The sequence below is a fragment of the Leucoraja erinacea genome, unplaced genomic scaffold (assembly GCF_028641065.1).
Source record: "Leucoraja erinacea ecotype New England unplaced genomic scaffold, Leri_hhj_1 Leri_316S, whole genome shotgun sequence".
Taxonomy (NCBI): domain Eukaryota; kingdom Metazoa; phylum Chordata; class Chondrichthyes; order Rajiformes; family Rajidae; genus Leucoraja; species Leucoraja erinaceus.
In genome coordinates, this window is record NW_026576217.1 from 31,547 (window position 1) to 54,761 (window position 23,215).

Here is a 23,215-nt window from a genome sequence, read left to right on the forward strand (position 1 = left end):
GTGTTTCCTCATCACCGTTCTAAATGGCTTACCCCTTATTCTTAAATACCCTTATTGAAGAATAATACTCTTACTCTCTATCTGGCTTTACCCAGAGAGGCACAGACACAAAATGAAACAGCTCGTAGATCAGCGGTGAGTTGGTTTATTGAAGGCCTTCACAGTGGGAACCAGTGTTAGAGAACCCAAAGTGTTCCCTGGTGCACACTACTCTGAGTAAAGGCGGGGGAAGGGTATGGGGTACAGCATAAAATGGCAGAAAATTCCACACACACACACACACACACACACACACACACAAGCCCTTTGGCCCACAATATCCTTGCCAAACATAATGCCAAGACCAGTTTTAATCTGCCTGCATGTGACCCAGATTACTCCATTCCCTGCATATCCATGTGCCTGTGTAAGTTTATAATCCTGGAGCTCAATGCTCTTAAGACAGTGGAATTGATTGTAGACGTTAGGAGAGCTCCCCCTCCCCTCACACCACTCACCATCAACAACACCACAGTCACATCTGGGGAGTCTTTTAAGTTCCTGGGAATCATCATCTCCAAGGACATTAAGTGGGGGGCTACCATCAACTCCACAGTCAAAAAGGCACAACAGAGGATGTACTTCCTGCGGCAGCTGAGGAAGCACAATCTGCCACAGGCAATGATGGTCCAATTCTACACGGCCATCGTAGAGTCTGTCCTCACCTTCTCCATCATGGTCTGGTTTGGCTCAGCCACCAAGCACGACACCTGGAGGCTGCAGCGAATCGTCCGATCAGCAGAGAAGGCTATTGGCTGCAACCTTCCCTCCATTGATGAACTGTACACTGCAAGGGCCAGGAAGCGAGTGGGCAAGATCATCTCTGACCCCTCTCACCCTGGCCACAAACTCTTTGAATCACTTCCCTCTGGAAGGCGACTCCGGACTGTCAAAGCTGCCACAGCCAGACATAAAAGCAGTTTTTATCCACAAGTAGTTGCTCTACTCAACAGCCAAAAATCTGTAACCTTCCTTTGATCTGGTATTTTATTTAATTCACATGCTTGATCACTAATGTTTTATTATTAATGTTTTATGCCATTCCTAACTGCCATGTCACTGCATGTCATGTTGTCACTTGTGGGCAGAGCATCAAGGCAAATTCCTTGTATGTGAATACTTGGCCAATAAACTTATTCATTCATTCATTCATTCATAAACACCACTATCATATCTGCCTCCACCATCAGCCCTGGCAGCATGTTCCAGGCGTACACTAACATCAGTGTAATCAAAATTGCCCCGCACACCTCCTCTAAACTTTGCCCCTCTCACCTTTTAAAGATATGTCCATCAGTATTTGAATTTTCCATGCTGGGAAAAAGGTTCTGACTGTCTACCCTATCCGTGCCTCTCATCATTTTATATACGTTGTCAGCTCTTGCCATCATCCTCTTGCATTCCTAGGGAAACAATCCAAGTCTGGCCGAACAAGCAGACAGACGCGCAGAGACACACACACACACACACGGGTTGGGGGGTGGGGAAGAAAGAAAAGAGAGAGAAAGAGAGAGAGAGAGAGAGAGAGAGGGAAAGAGAGGAAGGAGAGAGAGAGAGAGAGAGAGAGAGAAAGAGAGAGAGAGAGAGAGAGAGAGAGAGAGAGAGAAGAGAGAGATAGAAAGAGAAAGAACTGAGAGAGAGAGATGTGGATAGAGAGAGGAGAGAGAGAGAGAGAGAGAGAGAGAGAGAGAGAGAGAGAGAGAAAGAGAGAGAGGTGGATAAGAAAGAGAGAGAGAGAGAGAGAGAGAGAGAGAAGAGAGAGAGAGATAGAGAGAAAGAGAGAGAGAGAGAGAGAGAGAGAGAGAGAGAGAAAGAGAGAGAGAGAGAGAGAGAGAGAGAGAGAGAGAGAGAGAGAGAGAGAGAGAGAGAGAGAGAGAGAGAGAGAGAGAGAGAAAAAGAGAAAGAGAGAGAGAGAGATAGAGAGAAAGAGAAACACACACACACACACACACAGTTTGCAGCTGTCACAGGCTCAGACCTGCACTATGCCTTGGCAAGCAGCAGAGGATACACAAGAAACTGCAGTTGCTGCAGTCTAGTGGAGTAACTCAGCAGGTGAGGCAGCATAGTAGAATTAAGCCATTCGGCCCATCAAGTCTATGTTGGACGTCAGTGAGGGGCCTGATTCCGTGCTGTGTGACTATGCTGCATGTAGATAATGGAGATACAACGCCAACAGCAGCAGGTCTTTACCTTCTTCACCCTGATATCCTCGCGTGGCCTCCCCTGGCAACTTCCTCAGTTCAGCATGGTTGAATTCTGTGTCTTGGTCGGGCCCTTGTGATGCCAGGATGCTGCTGGGAGACTGGCTAATGCCCAGGTTGCGAAGGTACACCTGGGGGATGTAAGACACCTGGTTAGAAGCTGCAACCCATCAGATGTTCCTTTACATTGCACTGACATTCTAACAATTACACTATAGACAATAGGTGCAGGAGGAGGCCATTCAGCCCTTCGAGCCAGCACCGCCATTCACTGTAATCATGGCTCATCATCCACAATCAGTACCCCGTTCCTGCCTTCTCCCCATATCCCCTGACTCCGCTAAGTACAAAGAGATCTGGGGGTCCTTGTACATCAGTCTATGAAAGTAAGCATGGAGGTACACCAGGCAGTGAAGAAAATGAATGGCATGTTGTCATTCATAACAAGAGGAGTTGAGTAGAGGAAGCAAAGAGGTCCTTCTGCAGATGTACAGGGCCATAGTGAGACCACACCTGGAGTATTGTGTGCATTTTTGGTCTCCAAATTTAAGGAAAGACATTCTTGCTATTGAGGGAGTGCAGCGTAGGTTCACAAGTTTAATTCCCGGGATGGCGGGAGTCTCATATGCTGAGAGAATGGAGTGGCTGGGCTTGTACACTCTGGAATTTAGAAGGATGAGAGGAAATCTTATTGAAACATATAGATTATTAAGGGATTGGACACACTAGATGCAGGAAACATGTTTCCGATGTTGGGGCCACAGTTTAAGAATAACGGGTAGTCTGTTTAGAACAGAGATGAGGAAATTCTTTTTCACCCAGAGAGTTGTGAATCTGTGCTATTCTCTGCCTCAGAAAGTAGTGGAGGCCAATTCTCTGGATATATTCATGAGTTAGATAGAGCTCTTAAAGATAGCGCAGTCAGGGGATATGGGGAGAAGGCAGGAACGGGGTACTGATTGGGGATGATCAGCCATGATCACACTGAATGGCGGTGCTGGCTGAAAGGGCCGAATGGCCTACTCCTGCACCTATTGTCTATTTTTCAAGAGTTCTATCTAACTCTCTCTTGAAAGTATTCAGAGAATTGGTCACCACTGCCTTCTTATAAGTTTTACAATGTTCTTACAATGATTACACTCTTGTACTTATGTACGATTGTGTTTATGTATATTTCCATTTTGACTGGACTGTTTGCAAATCAAAGCATTTCACTTCTAGGTACATGTGACAATAAAGCAACTATTCAGAATGATCCCAGGACTGAATGGGTTAATATATGACGAGCGTTTGTCGGCACTGGGCCTGTACTCGCTGGAGTTTAGAAGAATGAGGTGGAACCTCATTGAAACGTACAGAATAGTGAAATAGTGAAAGACTTGGATTGAGTGACCAGCTGCGGGCTGCAGCGCTGAACTTAACATCGGGAGCCTGGGATCTCTAGATGAGATCACCAGTTGTGGAACTCCATCCGGCGCGGCCTTGTCGGCTTCGGAAGCCGCGGCCTCCAGTACGGAGGCGGCCGTTCCAGGGTTCCCAGGCCGCTGTGAGGACTCTCCCGACGCCGGAGCACCACCACCCGGCGAGAACGGCCAGGAACATCGGGCCTCCATAGAGGCAACTGTGGAGGCCTCAATAGGCCCGACTATGGGTGAACTGGGGTTGGGGACTGGACTTTGTGCCTTACCTCATGGTGGGAGCCATTGTGGGGGGATGTTCTTTGTGTTTAAGACTCTCATTGGTGTTATGTCTGTATTTTTTTTGTGTGCTGCAAAATGGCAAAAAGCATTTCACTTCACTACACCTCGGTGTATGTGAATGTGACTAATAAAAACCTTTGAATACTTTGATGTGGAGAGCATGTTTCCACTAGTGGGAGAGTCTAGGACTAGAGGTCACAGCCTCAGAATTAAAGGATGTTCCTTTAGGAAGGAGATGAGGAGGAATTTCTTTAGTCAGAGGTTGCTGAATATTGAAAGGCATGGATGCAGAGAGGATGTTTCCATTAGTGAGAGAGTCTCGGATCAGATGGCATAGCTTCAGAATAAAAGGACGCACATTTAGAAAGGAGGAGGAACTTCTTCAGTTAGAAGGTGGTGAATCTGTGGAATTCATTGCCACAGATGACTGTGGAGGCCGTCAATGGATATTTTTAAAGCAGAGATGGACAGATACTTGATTAGTGTGGGCATCAGGGGTTACGGGGAGAAGGCAGGAGAATGGAGTCGAGAGGGAAAGATAGATCAACCATGATTGAACGGCGGAGTAGACTTGATGGGCCGAATGGCCTAATTCTGCTTCTATGACTTATGAACTATTAACTCTTAATTTAGGGCAGCACGGTGGCGCAGTGGTGGAGTTGCTGCCTCACAGCACCAGAGACCCGGGTTCAATCCTGACTACGGGTGCTGTCTGTACAGAGTTTGTACATTGTCCCCGTGACCTGCGTGGGTTTTCACTGAGATCTTCTGATTCCTTCCACACTCCAAAGACGTACAGGTTTGTAGGTTAATTGGCTTGGCATGAATGTAAAATAGTCCCTAGTGTGTGTAGGATAGTGTTAGTGTGCAGGGATCGCTGGTCGGTGTGGACTTGGTGGGCTTTCCCACTATCTCTAAACTCAAGTGAATTTGGGTCTCCTAATCTGAGGAAAGACATTCTTGCCATAGAGGGAGTACAGGGAAGGTTCACCAGACTGATTCCTGGGATGGCAGGACTTTCATATGAAGAAAGACTCGGCTTGTGCTCGCTAGAATTTAGAAGATTGAGAGGGGATCTTGTAGAAACTGACAACATTTTTAAGCGGTTGGACAGGCTAGATGCAGGAAGATTGTTCCCGATGTTGGGGAAGTCCAGAACAAGGGGTCACAGTTTAACGATAAGGGGGAAATCTTTTAGGACCGAGATGAGAAAAACATTTTTCACACATAGAGTGGTTAATCTCTGGAATTCTCTGCCACAGAAGGTAGTTGAGGCCACAGTTCATTGGCTATATTTAAGAGGGAGTTAGATGTGGCCCTTGTGGCTAAAGGGATCAAGGGGTATGGAGAGAAGGCAGGTACAGGATACTGAGTTGGATGATCAGCCATGATCATATTGAATGGCGGTGCAGGCTCGAAGGGCCGAATGGCCTACTCCTGCACCTAATTTCTATGTATCTACGAGTGACAGTGACACAGTGTGGAAACAGGCCCTTCGGCCCAACTCGCCCACACTGGTCCAACAATGTCCCAACTATACTAGTCCCGCCTGCCTGTGCTTGGTCCATATCCTCCTAAACCTAGAGGGAGTTAGATGTGGCCCTTGTGGCTAAAGGGATCAAGGGGTATTGAGAGAAAGCAGGTACAGGATACTGAGTTGATCAGTCATGATCATATTGAATGGCGGTGCAGGCTCGAAGGGCCGAATGGCCTACTCCTGCCCCTATTGTCTATGTTTCTATTTGAGCACAGCCAGTGAGCCTGGGCCGCTGAGGAATCAAGAAGCCCTACCTGTATCCTGTCGTCGATGTTGAAGTGATTGGCTTCGGGGGTGAGAGTTGACGGTGCCCACGCTGGCACGTAGTTGTCCACCTCCAGGCTGGTCAGCGAGTGGCTGGACATGGTCAGCGTGCGCTCGGCTGCCCGGCTGGTGTCCAGCGAGCTGCCCGGCGGGAGGAGGCCGTCGTCCGTGGGGGTGGTGTCCAGCTGGTGGGCATGAGCGGTGGTCAGCGTGTACGGGCCAGGGGGGGTCAGCGCGGAGCTCCAGCCGCTGCCGCCAGTCTCGGGCCCCTGCCCGTCGCTGGGTGCGGGGTCGGGGGGGGAGAGGATCGCCACTGCTGGGCTTGACCCCCCGGGGGCTGTCCCTCTGTCCCCCAGGTCTGCTGGGGGGTGAGGGGAGGCTCGCTCTGGGCTCCCTCTCCCCTCTGCCCCCACGTTAGCCCGAGCCAGCATGCGGTTGAGGGAGTCGGCCACGGCACGGTAGGCTTGTTGCCGGGGGGCCACGCCCCTCAGCCCTTGCAGCACCAGGCTGTCGAAGGTCGGCCACTGGCTCCGGCCCGGAGGGGGAGGCGAGGCAAAGGCCGGGGCCAGCGGCGCCCGCTGGTGTCTGGCCGGTCCCTGCCCACCGGGAGCGTTCTCAACCGCGCCCTCCTCCAGCGTGGAGCGGCGGCGGCTGGGCTGGGCGGGGACGGGCGCAGGAGACAGCCCGCACTCATGCCCCGCTCCGCTGCGCTCATCGCCCCCGCCCGGCACCACCTCGATGGCCGTGTCGTTCTTGCTGCTGTTGGGGGTGAGGGACTCTGTGCTGGGAGTCACCGGTCTCGCCCCCGGACCCACAGCCTGGCCGCTGCTGCACGCTGGTGACCCCGTGGACACAGGTCGGCTGCTTGCACCAGGACCCGACGCTGGGCTGGTCTTGACCGCTGGCTGAACCTGGAGCGGATCCGTCCCATCCACTGGCTGACCCCGGAGTGAGACCGTCCCGTCCACTGGCTGACCATGGAATGGGACCGTCCCGTCAGACTCCTCCAGGTTCCACAGGGGCTCCAAACTCTCCCCATCGTCTGTGTGACAACCGTGCAGGCCAGCAACTCTCTGCACGCCCCCCTCGGGTACGGCCCCGTCCCCCGGCTGGCCGCTGCTCCGATCGGCACCGGACGGGTCCTGGGGCTCCTCCACCCCCTCGTTGCCCAGCGGGGGCCCGAGCCGGGGGCCAGCTCCGCCGCCCGTGGGCCGGGACGGGAGCTCCATGAAGCGCTGGTCGCGGAAGTAGGAGTCGGCGCGGGTGAAGTCGTCGTCCTCGGAGCTGGGCGTCGGGGGACTGAGGGGGTGCTGGGACAGGGGGAAGGCCTCGCTGCCGTCCCGGGACACTTCCTGGGACAGGGACAGGCTGCCCCTCACGCAGTCCGCCGAAACCTCCGATATCAGCAACTGCAGCAAGTTGTTGGCCTGGAACGCTCCTGCGCATCCGTCCGGCGAGCCCACGGACAGGTCCGGAGCAGCCCTGCAACACAATCATGCAGCAAGGTGAATGCTTCAATGCTGCTGCACCTGGCACAGACGCAAACTTAAAAATACAGGTCCCCTAATTGGAGGAAGGACATTCTTGCTATTGAGGGAGTGCAGCGTAGGTTTACAAGGTTAATTCCCGGGATGGTGGGACTGTCATATGCTGAGAGAATGGAGCAGCTGGGCTTGTACACTCTGGAGTTTAGAAGGATGAGAGGAGATATCATTGAAACATACAAGAATATTAAGGATTTGGACACGCTAGAGACAGGAAACATGTTCCCGATGTTGGGGGAGTCCAGAACCAGGGGTCAGTTTAAGAATAAGGAGGAAGCCATTTAGAACGGAGACGAGGAAACATTTTTTCTCACAGAGAGTGGTGAGTCTGTGGAATTCTCTGCCTCAGAGGGTGGTGGAGGCCAGTTCTCTGGATGCTTTCAAGAGAGAGCTAGATAGGGATCTTAAAGATAGCGGAGTCAGGGGATATGGGGAGAAGGCAGGAACGGGTACTGATTGGGGATGATCAGCCGTGATCACATTGAATGGCGGTGCTGGCTCGAAGGGCCAAATGGCCTACTCCTGCACCTATTGTCTATTGTGAAGGACCTGTATCTGGAATTTACTAACTAGGCTAACCAAAATCATTCATGTAGATAACATGCAGATAATAGTGGGCAATGGCTTCAGGTAGTGGAGGTAGTTTAGCGGGGATGGGCGGGAGAATGAGTTGCCAGTGGATGCAATTTCAATGATTCAAAGTCATTTAGACAGGTACATGGATAGGAATGGTTCAGTTCAGTTTAGTGTATTGTCAGTGAAAGCTTTTGTTGTGTGCTAACCAGTCGGTGGAAAGGCAATGCATGATTACAATGCAGCCATTTACAATGTATAGATACATGATAAGGGGATAACGTTTGGTGCAAGGTAAAGCCGAATGGCCTTCTCCTGCACCTATTTTCTATGTTTCTATGTTTAAGTCTGATTCAGATTCAGATTCAGATTCAGATTCAATTTAATTGTCATTGTCAGTGTACAGTACAGAGACAACGAAATGCATTTAGCATCTCCCTTGAAGAGCGACATAGCAAACGATTTGAATTAAAAAAAAATAATAAGTGTCAGGGGGGGGGGGGTTGGGGGGGGGGGGGGGGGGGGTCAGTTTGCCTGATTGGCAGTCACAGAGGTACGTCTGTACCTCTTGGCCGATGGGAGAGGGAGTGGCCGGGGTGAGTGTTTTGATGAGAGTGACAGCCGCCGGAAAGAAGCTGTTCCTCGAGGTGATCAAGGATAGTCCAAGGTAGACAAAAATGCCGGAGAAACTCTATGGAGCGAAGGAATAGGTGACGTTTCTGGTCTCGACCCTTCTTCAGACCAAGGGGCTGTCCGAGGGTCACTAATAAGGTAGATAGTAGTTCAGCACTGCTCTCTGGTTGTGGTTGGATGGTTCAGTTGCCTGATAACAGCCGGGAAGAAAAAACTGTCCCTGAATCTGGAGGTGTGCGTTTTCACACTTCTGTACCTTTTGGCCGATGGGAGAGGGGAGAAGAGGGAGTGGCCGGGGTGTGAGTAGTCTTTGATGATGCTGCTGGCCTTGCCGAGGCAGCGTGAGGTGTAGGGAGGGAGGTTGGTTCGTGTGATGGCCTGGGTTACATCCACAATTCCCTGCAATACAATAAGACAGGTTGAGAGGGATACGAGCCAAGCGCAGGCAGGTGGGACTAGTGTAAATGGGGCATCAAGGTCAGCGTGGAGAAGATGAGCTACAGGGCCCATTTCTGGTGAACATTTCTACAATGCTGCACACAGAATTCCAAGCATGGAAAGCTAAGGACCAAATACTGGTCAACGGGATTGGTCATAGGGGGGGGGGGGGGGGGGGTAAGATGGTTTGTATGGTCATGATCAGCCAAAGTAGCTGTTTCTTTGGTGAACAACTCGACCAGGCAACTGTACTTTATGACAGATTTTGCACACAGAGGGTGGTGGGTGTATGGAACGAGCTGCCAGTGGAGGTAGTCGAGGCTGGGACTATCCCAGCGTTTAAGAAACAGTTAGACAGGTACATGGATAGGACAGGTTTGGAGGGATATGGATCAATCGCAGGCAGGATGGACTCGTATAGCTGGGATATGTTGGCCGGTGTGGACAAGTTGGGCTGAAAGGCCTGTTTCCGCACCGTATCTATGACTTTTTAACAGGGAGAGGGGAGAAGAGAGAGTGACCAGGGTGATATTGGGCCTTGATTATGCTGCTGGTCTTGCCGAGGCAGCGTTAGGTATAAATAGCCAATAGACAATCGGTGCAGGAGTAGGCCATTCGGCCCCTCAGGCCCATTCAATGTGACCATGGCTGATCATCCCCAATCAGTACTCCGTTCCTGCCTTCTCCCCATATCCCCTGACTCCGCTATCTTTAATGGAGTTAATGGAAAGGAGGTTGGTTTGTGTGATGGTCTGGGCTACGTCCACAATTGGGCTGCCATTTCCTGCGGTCTTGGATGGAGCTGTTCCCAAACTGAGGTGTGATGCATCCCGATAAAATGCTTTCTACGGCACACCTGTGGAACTGTTAGCAGGCTTCTGAACAGTCCTTCCATAAGTGAGGGTACTGTCCTCTACCCCATTGTGGACATTGGAACTGATGCACTGCAATGGAGGAGCATGCATTATACGCAGGTAGATACTGTAAAAGAGTCTTGGAATCATGACCAGCACAGACTGTGGGCCGAAGGGCATGTGCTGTACTATAATGCTGCACCCTGTTAATCCTCTTCTACACCCTCCATATTCTGCACTCTGTATCTTCCCCTTTGCTTTACCTACTGTACTTGAGTTTGAGTTGATTGTATGTATGTATAGTATTAACTGAAGTGGGCACAGTGCTGCCTCACAGCACCACGTTCCACCCTGACTGCGGGTGCTGTCTGTACGGAGTTTGTACGCTCTCTCCGTGACCTGCGTGGGTTTTCTCCGGAAGCTCCGGCTTCATCCCATTTCAAAGACGTAGAGTTTTGTAGGTTATTTGGCTTGGTAAAATTATAAATTGTCCCAAGTGTGTGTAGAATAGTTCTGGTGTACGGGGATCGCACTCGGTGGGCTGAAGGGCCTGTCCACACTGTATCTCTAAACTGAACTGATTCGATAGCATGCAGACAACGTTTTTCACTGTACCTTGCTACACATGGCAATAATTCATCCACACCTAGAAGCTTCAGTTTTAGTTTGGTTTATTGTCACGTGTACCGAGGTACAGTAAAAACTGTTCACTTTTCCAGAAAAACTTGCTCATTGCTTTCACACTGACCAATAGGTTTTACAAATCAACATGTTAGTATCACTGGACTGTCCAAAGCTGAAGGGAGACCTGATAGAGGTAGATAACATTATGAGAGGCATCCACAGGGGTTATGGGGAAAAGGCCTTGGAGGACATCTACCACACACGGTGCCTCAGGAAGGCCGTCAGCATCCATAAAGACTCCTCACACCCCTGTAATGGTCTGTTCGAACTACTTTCCTCCGGCAGACGTTACAAGGCCTTCTACGCCCGAACCTCCAGACTCAGGAACAGTTTCATTCCCAGAGCTATAGCGGCTCTGAACAGGCCCTGCTGAGTGCCCCCCCCCCCCCCCCATGGACTGTCTCCCTCGGATGGTCACGTCGCACAGACACATCTGCACTTTAGTCTGTTTGAACTGTTTCGACTATTTATTGTTGTAATGTTCTTTTTACAAACCATTTTCTCGGGGGATCTAAATCTAAATGTTATTAGTTATTTAAGTTATGACATCGGATGGAAGCTGCATACCAAATCTCGTTGCACTTATGTGCAATGGCAATAAAATATATTATTATTATATTATTTTTATGGGGTTAGGAGGGAGAGATAGATCAGCCATGATTGAATGGTGGAGTGGACTTGATGGGCCGAATGGCCTAATTCTACTCTAATCCTTATGATCTTATGTTGCCTGCTATCCAGTCAGTGGAAAGACAGTGGAAATCCTCTGAAATTTCCACCGCCTCCAACAGGATCCCACCACCAGCCACATTTTCCCGTCTCCACCCCTTCCCGCCTTCCGAACAGACCGTTCCCTCCGCAGCTCCCTGGTTAACTCATCCCTTCCCACCCAAACCACCCCTCCCCACCCTAGTTTGCAGGTGATGTGTGGTCGGATGCAAGCCTGGGCGATCGATATCATATGGAGGACAGACAGATTGTTGCCCATGCAGCACGTCCCCCCCTCTCCACGTCGCTGATCGATCCAAAGGAACAGCAGGGCCGTTACAGTTTGTCACAAGTGCCGTCGCAGAAGCTGCCAGAGTGAGGTTGTAGACAACGACGAACTGCCTTAGGGGGCTCCGACTCCGGATTTTCTTGAGGTTTACTCCTGGAGCCTTTTCCATGACTGGATATGGATGGCCACAAGGCAGTGGAGGTTTTAAATCAGAGTTTCCCCTCTCCTAGATGGACTGCCTTCCCAGGCTGACGTTCCCCATCTGCCCTAGACTCGTGGGGGCGGGAGCTTCTACCTTCCCGTGCAGGTCTATAGCACCTGCCCACTGGCCAGTGTATAGATACATGATAATGGGAAAGACGTTTCGTGCAAGGTAAAGCCAGCAAAGTCCAATCAAAGGTCCAACAGCAGCTCCCTGAATCCCCTCAGCAGCCAGCAAATGCACCCAGATCTATCCCGCCCGTCCCCTGTTCATACGCACGAGGCATCCATAGAAACATAGACAATAGGTGCAGGAGGAGGCCATTCGGTCCTTCGAGCCAGCACCGCCATTCATTGTGATCATGGCTGATCGTCCCCTATCAATAACCCGTGCCTGCCTTCTCCCCTTATCCCTTGACTCCACTAGCCCCTAGAGCTCTATCTAACTCTCTCTTAAATCCATCCAGTGACTGCCCTCTGTGGCAGGGAATTCCATAAATTCACAACTCTCTGGGTGAAAAAGTTATTTCTCATCTCAGTCTTAAATGACCTCCCCTTTATTCTAAGACTGTGGCCCCTGGTTCTGGACTCGCCCAACAGTGGGAACATTTTTCCTGCATCTAGCTTGTCCAGTCATTTTATAATTTTATATGTTTCTATAAGATTCCCCCTCATCCTTCTAAACTCCAGTGAATACAAGCCTAGTCTTTTCAATCTTTCCTCATATGACAGTCCCACCATCACCATAATCCAGGCGCTCATTGCCATGTGACAGCCTGTACACGGGATAAGAAGGGAACCATCGACCCATTGATCAGATTCAGCACACACTGCTTTGGAGCGTTTCTTACCTCAGAGGGGCAAACTCCAGCGGAGAGCGATGAAAGAAGGACTGGGACAGGTCACCGTCCAGGAGCTGTGTGGAGCAGGCAGTAACCAGAGCCAGGGCAGGGGACAAAGCACTCTCCTGCATCTCTGTCGGGGAAGACAAGTCCAGTCAGCACTCGCTGTGTACAGAGTGTTCAAGGAAACCGCTACCGCCTTATTATTGCTGGGTCTACCCAGGCACAGTACTATCCAGTCCAACCATACTGCTCGAGGAAGATCATAAGATTATAAAGGATAGTAGAATTAGGCCATTCGGCCCATCAAATCTACTCCGCCACTCAATCGTGCCTGATCTATCTCTCCCTCCTAACCCCATTCTCCTGCCGTCTCCCCATAACCTCTGACACCCGCACTAATCAAGAATCTATCTATCTCTGCCTTAAAAATATCCACTGACTTGGAACCACAGCTGTCTGTGGCGAAGAATTCCACAGATTCACCACCCTCTGGCTCTTGAAACTCCTCCTCATCTCCTTCTAAAAGAATGTCCTTTAATTCTGAGGCTGTGACCTCTAGTCCTAGACTCTCCCGCCAGTGGAAACATCCTCTCCACATCCACTCTATCCAAGTCTTTCACTGTTCTGTACGCTTCAATGAGGTCCTCTCCCGTTCTTCTAAACTCCAGCGAGTACAGGCCCAGTGCCGTCTAATCAACCATACATATTTTCAAAGCAGAGGTAGATAGATTCTTGATGTCAAGTGTCAAGAGTTATGGGGAGAAGGCAGGAGAATAGGGTTAGAAGAGATAGATCAGCCATGATTGAATGGCAGAGTAGGCTTGATGGGCCGAATGGCCTAATTCTGCTCCTATCACTTGTGACCTTACGATACACAAGTGCAGCTGATAGTGCAAAGAGAAAAATACCAGAGTGCAGGATATAGAGCACACTGCCAAAGAAGGCGGTGGAATCAGATACGATTACCAGGTTATAGTCATAGAGTGATACAGAGTGGAAACAGGCCCTTCGGCCCAACTTGCCCAATCTGACCAACACTGTCCCATTTACACTAGTTCCACCTGCCTGCGTTAGGTTCATACCCCTCTAAACTTGTCATATCCATGTATCTGTCTAAATGTTTCTTAAACATTTGTGATAGTACTTACCTTAACTACCTCCTCCAGCAGCTCCTTCCACAAACCCACCACCATTTTGTGTAAAAAGGTTACCCCTCAGATTCTTATTAAATCTTTCCCCCTCTCACCTTAAACCTAAGTCTTCATGTTCTCAATTCCTCTGCTCAGGGCAACTTTAAAAGGCATTTTGGCATTCACTTAAATAGACCAGGCAAAAAAGAATACGTTCCTATTATGGGCAAACTTGACTGGGGTAGGCAACAGACAATAGACGATAGACAATAGGTGCAGGAGTAGGCCATTCGGCCCTTCGAGCCAGCACCGCCATTCAATGTTATCATGGCTGATCATCCCCAATCAGTACCCCGTTCCTGCCTTCTCCTGCCTTCCTGTTTAGTACCCCATTCCTGCCTTCTACCCGTATCCCTTACTCAGCCATGATCACATTGAATGGCAGTGCTGGCTCGAAGGGCCGAATGGCCTACTCCTGCAACTATTGTCTATGGTCCGCTATCTTTAAGAGCCCTATCTAGCTCTCTCTTGAAAGTATCCTGAGAACCGGCCTCCACCGCCCTCTGAGGCAGAGAATTCCACAGACTCACAACTCTCTGTGAGAAAAAGTGTTTCCTCGTCTCCGTTCTAAATGGCTTTATCCCTTATTCTTAAACTGTGGCCCCTGGTTCTGGACTCCCCCAACATCGGGAACATGTTTCCTGCCTCTAGCCTGTCCAAACCCTTAATAATTTTATATGTTTCAATAAGATCCCCCCTCATCCTTCTAAACTCCAGAGTGTACAAGCCCAGCCGCTCCATTCTCTCAGCATATGACAGTCCCGCCATCCCGGGAATTAACCTTGTAAACCTACGCTGCACCCCCTGAATAGCAAGAATGTTCTTCCTCAAATTAGGGGACCAAAACTGCACACAATACTCCAGGTGTGGTCTCACTAGGGCCCTGTACAACTGCAGAAGGACCTCTTTGCTGCTATATTCGATTCTTTCTTGTTATTCAGATTCAGATTCAATTTTAATTGTCATTGTCAGTGTACAGTACAGAGACAACGAAATGCATTCATTATAAAGGCCAACATGGGGGAGATAGGTATTGAAGGTTGGCATGGACATGGTGGGCCATGGAGAAGGTTTACATAGAAAATAGGTGCAGGAGGAGGCCATTCGGCCCTTTGAGCCAGCACCGTCATTCATTGTGATCATGGCTGATCTGTGCTGTACCGCTCTATGCCTGTCATTGGGAAAAGGCACAGAAGCTTATAGTCCCACACTGCCACCATCAGATGCTTGAACTGTCACACACAACCCTAACAACTACTCAACATTACACACCACTTCTTGCCCTACCACGGACTTGGTTTTTTTTCACCAGAAGAAAGCACAAAGTGCTGGAGTAATTCTGCGGGTCGGGCAGCATCTCCGGAGAACATCGGGTCAGGAGCTTTCTTCAGACAAACGTGGTCCATTTTTTAGACCGGTACATAAGGTCATAGGTGATAGTAGTAGAATTAGGCCCATGAAGTCTACTCCGCCATTCAATCATGGCTGATCTATCTTTCCCTCCTAACCCCATCTCCTGCCTTCTCCCCATAGCCCCTGACACCCGTATAATCACCGGTGCATGTGTATATGTGGAGAATAGATGGACGTGGATCATGCACAGTAAGGTGAGATCAGTTCAGCTGGGCATCATGTTCGGCACAAACATGGTGGGCTGAAGGGCCCCTTCCTGTGCTGAATTGTTTGAACCTTTCTAAACCAGCATCTGCAGTTTCCACATTTAGTTGTTGTTTTACACTTTTTTTGTACATTTCTTTTAACTGTCCTGCAGACTTTGTATGTGTAATTTACATCTGATTTATGAGTTTGTGTACTGGTTTGTGTCTATGTGCCTGTGTTATCGCTGCAAGCAGGTTTTTCCATTGTGTCTGCATCTCAGCGTACTTGTGAGTATGAGGTTAAGCTCAACGACTTGAAATCCAAAAGGAGGGAAGCAAATGGGAAACAACCTTGATACTGCATTGTTGGAACTACAGTATAGGAGGGATGTCATTAATCTGGAGAGGGTGCTTCCCGAGGAAACTGAGGAATCTCGGCATGTCTCCAATGTTTCCTACACACTCTACAGGTGCACCACAGAAAGCACACGGTTGTGGATGCACCACATCTTGGTTTGGGAACAGCTCTACCCAAGACCACAAGACATTGCAGAGTTGTAGATGTAGCCCAGTCCATCACACACACCACACTCCCCACCATTGTAGATGTAGCCCAGTCCATCACACACACCACACTCCCCACCATCGACTCCATCTAGCCTTCACGCTGCCATCAGTAAAATACCACAACACCCCATCAAAGTACATCCCCACCCTGGTCATCACGCAGACCACACTCCCCCACCATTGTAGATGTAGCCCAGTCCATCACGCAGACCACACTCCCCACCCTTGTAGATGTAGCCCAGTCCATCACACACGGCCCTTCCACCACACTCCCCACCATTGTAGATGTAGCCCAGTCCATTACACACACCACACTCCCCACCATTGTAGATGTAGCCCAGTCCATCACACACACCACACTCCCCACCATTGTAGATGTAGCCCAGTCCATCACGCACTCACACACTCCCCACCATCGACTCCATCTACACCAAGCTGCCTCAGTAAAATAGCCAACACTATCAAAGACATCCCCACCCCGGTCATTCCTTCTTCTCCCCGCTCCCGTCCGGCAGAAGGTACAGGAGCTTGACAGCGCGCACCACCAGACTCAGGAACAGCTTCTTCCCCTCTGTTATCGGGCTTCTGAACGGTCCTTCCATAAGCTAGGGTACTGTCCGATTCACCTCTACCCCATTGTGGACGTTGGACTTTGTCTGTGGAACTGATGCGCTACAATGCTGAGAACTATATTCTGCACTCTGTATCTTCCCCTTTGCTCTACCTGTTGGACTGGAGTTTGACCTGATTGTATCTACGTCGATTATTATCTTATGAATAGATAGCATGCACAACAACGGTTAACTCAGTAAACCTAAAGCATGAGGAACAGTTGACAAAGACCTTGTCAGCACTGTTGCTTATTCCATTAGCTGTTCCTAGGGTGGCGCAGTGGAACCTGGGTCCTATCCTGACTACGGGTGCTGTCTATGAGGAGTTTGTACGTTCTCCCTGTGTCCACGTGGGTTTTCTCCTGCAGCTCCGGTTCCACCCACACTCCAAAGACATGTAAGTTTGTAGGTGAATTGACTTTTGTAACTTGTCCCTAGTGTGCAGCATAGTGCTAGTGTTCAGGTGATCGCTGGTGGGCAAGGACTGTGGAACAAAAGGCTTGTTTCTCAAACTAAATCAAACCATTTATAAAAATACAACGAAGATGAAAACATGGACTCATGCACAACACTGATGTGGTCACGTACCGAACATGTGTGGGCTTTGGAATTGGCCGGATTGGCTCTGCGGGCTCAGTTGCTCGGTGATGGTTCCCTCCTCCAGGGTCTGCGAGAGCTCTGCTCCTGCCGTGAGCAGACGGGTCGCCGTTGCTGAAGTCGGCTCTCCAGTGTCTGGTCCTGACGGAAGCTGGGACCACAGCTCACTGCCCTGCAGCAAGGACAGCAACAGCAAGTGAGCACACTCTGCACATCTGCCAATAGTGATACACTGCAAGCAGCAGAAGAGGTCACGCTCAAACGCAGTGCCCTCCATAATGTTTGGGACAAAGACCCATCACTTATTTATTTGCCCCTGCACTCCACAATTTGAGGTTTGTAATAGAAAAAAATTCACTTGTGATTAAATTGCACATTGTCAGATTTTATAACAGGCCAGTTTTATACAATTTGGTTTCACATTTTTATAGATTTTGAGTTAGATAGAGCTCTTAGGGATAGCGGAGTTAAGGGATAAGGAATGGGGTACTGATTGTGGATGATCAGCCATGATCACATTGAATGGCGGTGCTGGCTTGAAGGGCCGAATAACCTACTCCTGCACACATTGTCTATCATGTAGAAATCACTGCTGTGTTTACACATAGTCCCCCCCCCCATTTCAGGGCACCATAATGTTTGGGACACGTGGCTTTACAGGTGTTTGTAAGTGCTCAGGTGTGTTTAAATGCCTCCTTAATGCAGGTATAAGTGAGCTCTCAGCACTTAGTCTTTTCTCTGGTATTTCCATCACCTTTGGAAACTTTTATTGCTGTTTATCAACACGAGGACCAAAGTTGTGCCAATGAAAGTCATAGAAGCCATTATAAGACTGAGAAACAAGAATAAAACTGTAGAGACATCAGCCAAACCATAGGCTTACCAAAATCAACTGTTTGGAACATTATTAAGAAGAAAAAGAGCACTGTTGAGATTACTAATCGCAAAGGGACTGGCAAGCCTAGGAAGACCTCCACAGCTGATGACTGGAGAATTCTCGCTATAGTAAATCTGTACATCTTTTGAGTGTGGGAGGAAACCAAAGCACCCAGAGAAAACCCACACAAGTCACGGAGAGAACGTACAAACTCCGTACAGACAGCACCCGTAGTCCGGATGAAACCCGGGTTTCTGGTGCCATGAGGCACCAATTCTTCTACTGCGCCACCATCGTCATATCCCTCTAAATCTACAACCTCCTCTGGCAGTCCAGAACCAGGGGCCACAGTTTAAGAGTAAGGGGTAAGCCATTTAAAACGGAGAAGAGGAAACACTTTTTCTCTCAGAGAGTGGTGAGTCTGCGATATTCTGTGCCTCTGAGGGTGGTGGAGGCCGGTTCTCTGGATACTTTCAAGGATAGGGCTCTTAAAGATAGCAGTCAGGAGATATGGGGAGAAGGCAGGAACGGGGTACTGATTGGGGATGATCAGCCATGATTACATTGAATGGTAGTGCTGGCTCGAAGGGCGGAATGGCCTGCTCCTGCACCTATGGTCTATTGGCAGCTCGTTCCATACACCCACCACCCTCTGTGTAAATTGGTTGCCCCCAAGAGGAACGTTAAACAAGCCCAAGATGTTGTGGTTCCTGTTTACAATAGACAACAGGTGCAGGAGTAGGCCATTTGGCCCTTCGAGCCAGCAGCTCCATTCAATGTGATCATGGCTGATCATCCACAATCAGTGCCCCGTTCCTGCCTTCTCCCCATATCCCCTGACTGCTATCTTTAAGAGCCCTATCTAGCTCTCTCTTGAAGGTATCCAGAGAACCAGCCTCCACCGCCCTCTGATGCAGAGAATTCCACAGACGTAACAGCAGCTCGCCCGCCACTGAAACTTCCTTCAGATGTGACAATTGCAACAGGACCCCTTGACCTCCCTCATTTCTCTCTCCATGTCAGAGTAGATTAAATCCCATCACGCCAAAGGTATAGAAGATCATAAGATCATAAATGATAGGAGCAGAATCAGGCCATTCGACCCATCAAGTCTACTCCGCCATTCAAGCACATTTGATCTATCTCTCCCTCCTAACCCCATTCCCATGCCTTTTCTCCGTAACCTCTGACACCCGCACTAATCAAGAATCTATCTATCTCTGCCTTTAATATATCCACTGGCTTGGCCTCCACAGTCTTCTGTGGCAAAGAATTCCACAGATTCACCACCCTCTGATTAAAGAAATTCCTCCTCATCTCTTTCTTAAAAGAACATCAAGGACAGCAGAAAGCACCAAATTCCATTAGAAAGCTAATGGAATGTTGGCCTTCATAACAAGAGGATTTCAGTATAGGAGTAAAGAGGTTCCTCTGCAGTTGTATAGGGCTCTGGTGAGCCGCTCCATTCTCTCAGCATATGACAGTCCCCCCATCCTGGGAATTAACCTTGTAAACCTACACTGCACTCCCTCAATAGCAAGAATGTCCTTCCTCAAATTAGGAGACCAAAACTGCACACAATACTCCAGGTGTGGTCTCACTAGGGCCCTGCACAAGTGCAGAAGGACCTCTTTGCTCCTGTATTCGATTCCTCTTGTTATAAAGGCCAACATGCCATTCGCAAGGTTTAGTGCAAGGCCAGTAAAGTCCGATTTAAGAAAGTCCAAGGGTCTCTACTGAGGTAGACAGTTGGAGTATATATCCCTGCTCCTAATCTGCTCCAATATTAACATCAACTTAATTAATTTACTTTAGTTTATTGTTATGTGTACCAAGGTACAGTGAAAAGCCCTATTGTTGTCTGCTCACCAGTCAGAGGAAAGACTACACACGATTACAATCAAGCTGTCCACAGTGTACGGATACAGGATAGGGAAATAACGTTTAGAGCAATAGAATGTTAATGCTTAGTGTTTTATGTGTCATTCCTAACTGTCGTGTTGTCACTTGTGGGCGGAGCAGCACGGCAAATTCCTTGTATGTGAATACTTGGCCAATAAACTTATTCATTCATTCATAAAGTCCAATCAAAGATAGTCAATCCTGACCGATTATAGATAGTTCAAGGGTCTCCAGAGGTAGATGGGAGGTCAGGACCGCTCTCTAGTTGGAGGTAGGATGGTTCAGTTGCCTGATAACAGCTGGGGAGCAACTAATCAAGAACCTATCAATCGGATCGGAAGTGTTTAGAGGGATAGGGGTTGAATGCGGGCACATGGGACTAGCCCTGTAAGCCAACTTGGTCAGCATGGACAAAGTGGGCCGAAGGGCCTGATTCCATCCTGTAGATCTTTGTGACTGGCTTCTCGACAGCGCTGAGGGTTACCTGCTTTGCTCGCTGGACGATGGCCTCTCCCAGTGAGAAGCCGCTCACACTAGACAAGTGGGTCCCACTGCCGGGACTGCTGGCCTGACTCACAGCCTCCTCCTCCTCCTCCTCCTCCATCTCCATGCAACAGGCTCTTGGTGGTGTTGTCGCAATCACCTGCAAGACAGCACGTCGCAGACGCTCAAAAACATACAATGGCAACAGCTTGCCCAATGCACGGAAGGAGAGCAACGTGAAAGTGTGCAGCAAGGAACGGCAGATGCTGCTTTACACCAAAAATGCTGGGGTAACTCAGCGGGACAGGCAGCAATGGGAAGGAATGGGTGATGTTTTGGGACAATAGACAATAGGTGGAGGAGTAGGCCATTCGGCCCTTCAAGCCAGCACCGCCATTCAATGTGATCATCCCCAATCAGTACCCCGTTCCTGCCTTCTCCCCATATCCCCTGACTCCGCTATCTTTAAGACCCCTATCTAGCTCTCTGTTGAAAGTATCCAGAGAACCCGCCTCCACCGCCCTTCTTTAGACTGAAGGTGTCAGGAGAGAGGGAGAAATAGAGAAATGGAAGGATAAGGTGTGAAAAACACCTGAGTAGAGAGGGTACACAAAAATGCTGGAGAAACTCAGCGGGTGCAGCAGCATCTATGGAGCGAAGGAAATAGGCAACGTTTCGGGCCGAAACCCTTCTTCAGACTGATAGATAGGGGGTGGGGGGGGGAGAAGGAAGGAAAAAGGAGGAGGAGCCCAAGGGCTGGGGGATGGGAGGAGACAGCTCAAGGGCTAAGGAAGGGGAGGAGACAGCACGGGCTAACAAAATTGGGAGAATTCAATGTTCATGCCCGCCGGATGCAGGCTCCCCAAGCGGAATATGAGGTGCTGTTCCTCCAATTTCCGGTGTTGCTCACTCTGGCAATGGAGGAGACCCAGGACAGATGGGTACACAAAAATGCTGGAGAAACTCAGCGGGTGCAGCAGCATCTATGGAGCGAAGGAAATAGGTAACGTTACAGGCCAAAACCCTTCTTCAGACTGATAGGGGGTGGCGGGGAGTAGAGTGGGAGCAAGAGAATACAAAATGGAGACACAAGAGACTGCAGATGCTGGGATTCTGGGCAAAACACAAAGTGCTGGAGGAACTCAGTGGGTCGGGCAGCATCTGTGGAGAGAATGGGCAGGCAACGTTTAAGGTCAGAATGGTCCCACCACGGTAAACCGCTGCTCTGGCTCCCCGGCATTTATCACCTGAAATGTTTAATTTAGTTTAGAGATACAGCACGTGAATAGGCCCTTTGGCCCACCGAGTCCGCGCCGACCAGCGATCCCCGTACACTAACACTATCTTACACACAATTTGTGTAAATTATGTGTATTTATAATTACCAAACCCAATTAACCTACAAACCTGCTCGTCTTTGGAGCGCGGGAGCAAACCGGAGCACCACGCAGACACGGGGAGAACGTACAAACTTACAGACAGCACCCGTAGTCAGGATGGAACCCGGCTCTCTGACGCGGTGAGGCAGGAACTCTACCGCTGCGCCACCGTGCCGTGCTGCTACATGTTTACCTATCCATGTTGTGGTGAGGGTAGGAGCACGGAGATGGGACGGGTGAATTTGTGGCGGAATAGTTGGTGCAGGGAGGCAGGGATTCTGATTTATGGACCGTTGTAACAGGCTAGAGGCCGGAAACATGTTCCCCATGTTGGGGGAGTCCTGAACCAGGGATCACAGTTTACGAATAAGGGGTAAGCCATTTAGGACTAAGATGAGGAAAAACGTTTTCACCCAGAGAGTTGTGAGTCTGTGGAATTCTCTGCCACAGAAAGCAGTGGAGGCCAATTCACTGGATGCTTTCAAGAGAGTTAGATAGAGCTCTTAGGGCTGAAGGAATCAAGGGATATGGGGAAAAAGCAGGAACGGGGTACTGATTGTGGATGATCACATTGAATGGCGGGGCTGGCTCGAAGGGCTGAATGGCCTACTCCTGCACCTGTTTTTCTGTTTCTATAAAGTCACCATTAACGTGCGCTGATGAATAACAATTCCCCCACCCCAACCGCTCACCCACCCTCACCCCCCCCCCCGACCCCCACTCCGCTCCCCCTACCTCACCCCTCCCCTCTAAAAACCTCCACCCCCCCTCAAACCCCTTCCTTCACTCCCCCCACCCCACCCCCCCCCACTCCCCTTCCACCACTCTTCACCCTCCCTGCCTCACATTCCTCCTCACCCCTCCCCTCAGTGCCTCTCCCTCTAACCCTCCCCCGTTCTCACACACCCCCCTCTCCTGTCCCCACAACTCCCTCCTCCCCTCACCCCCCTTGCTCTCCACTCTTCACACTCAACCTCACCCTCACCCCCTCCAACTCTCATCCCTCCAACCATCAACCTCCTACCCACATCACCACCCTCATCTCCTCCTCACCCCCACTCATCCCCTCTTTCCCCTCCCCCTCAGCTTCTCCCCCTCAGCTTCTCCCCCTCCCTCCCTTTCCTCCCTCTCCCTCTCTCTCCTCCTCTCTCTTCCTCTCTCCCTCTATTCCTCTCTCTCTCTCTCTCTCCTACTCTCTCTCCCTCTCCCCCTTGGTCCCTTTATCCCCCCCTCCCCTCTCTCTCTCTCTCTCCATCTCTCTCTCTCTCCCTCTCCCCTCTCTCTCTCTCCTCTCTCTCTCTCTCTCCCCTCTCTCTCCATCTCTCTCTCTCCCCCCTCTCTCTACCCTCTCTCTCTCTCTCTCTCCCTCCCTCTATATCTCCCCCCCCCCTCTCTCCCTCTCTCTCACCTCACTCCGCCCGACCTCCATCTCCAGGCCACCAGGCCGCACCGCGCATGCGTCTACCCAACCCCTGCCGGGCGCCATCCCACTGCGCAT

The 23,215-nt window shown here is 50.0% G+C and overlaps 1 protein-coding gene across 1 annotated transcript in view; it reads right to left on the reverse strand.

The window, feature by feature from the left end:
- Positions 1-23,215, reverse strand: part of LOC129693504 (mucin-5AC-like) — a 51,629-nt gene extending 28,414 nt beyond the window's left edge. Inside the window, exons 1-6 of the mRNA XM_055630315.1 lie at positions 23,126-23,215; positions 20,340-20,498; positions 17,068-17,248; positions 12,520-12,643; positions 5,735-7,226; positions 2,233-2,374 (exon numbers count right to left, since the gene is read on the reverse strand). Of these exons, the coding sequence (XP_055486290.1) occupies positions 2,233-2,374; positions 5,735-7,226; positions 12,520-12,643; positions 17,068-17,248; positions 20,340-20,498; positions 23,126-23,215 (2,188 nt within the window). The remainder of the gene's footprint in view (positions 1-2,232; positions 2,375-5,734; positions 7,227-12,519; positions 12,644-17,067; positions 17,249-20,339; positions 20,499-23,125) is intronic.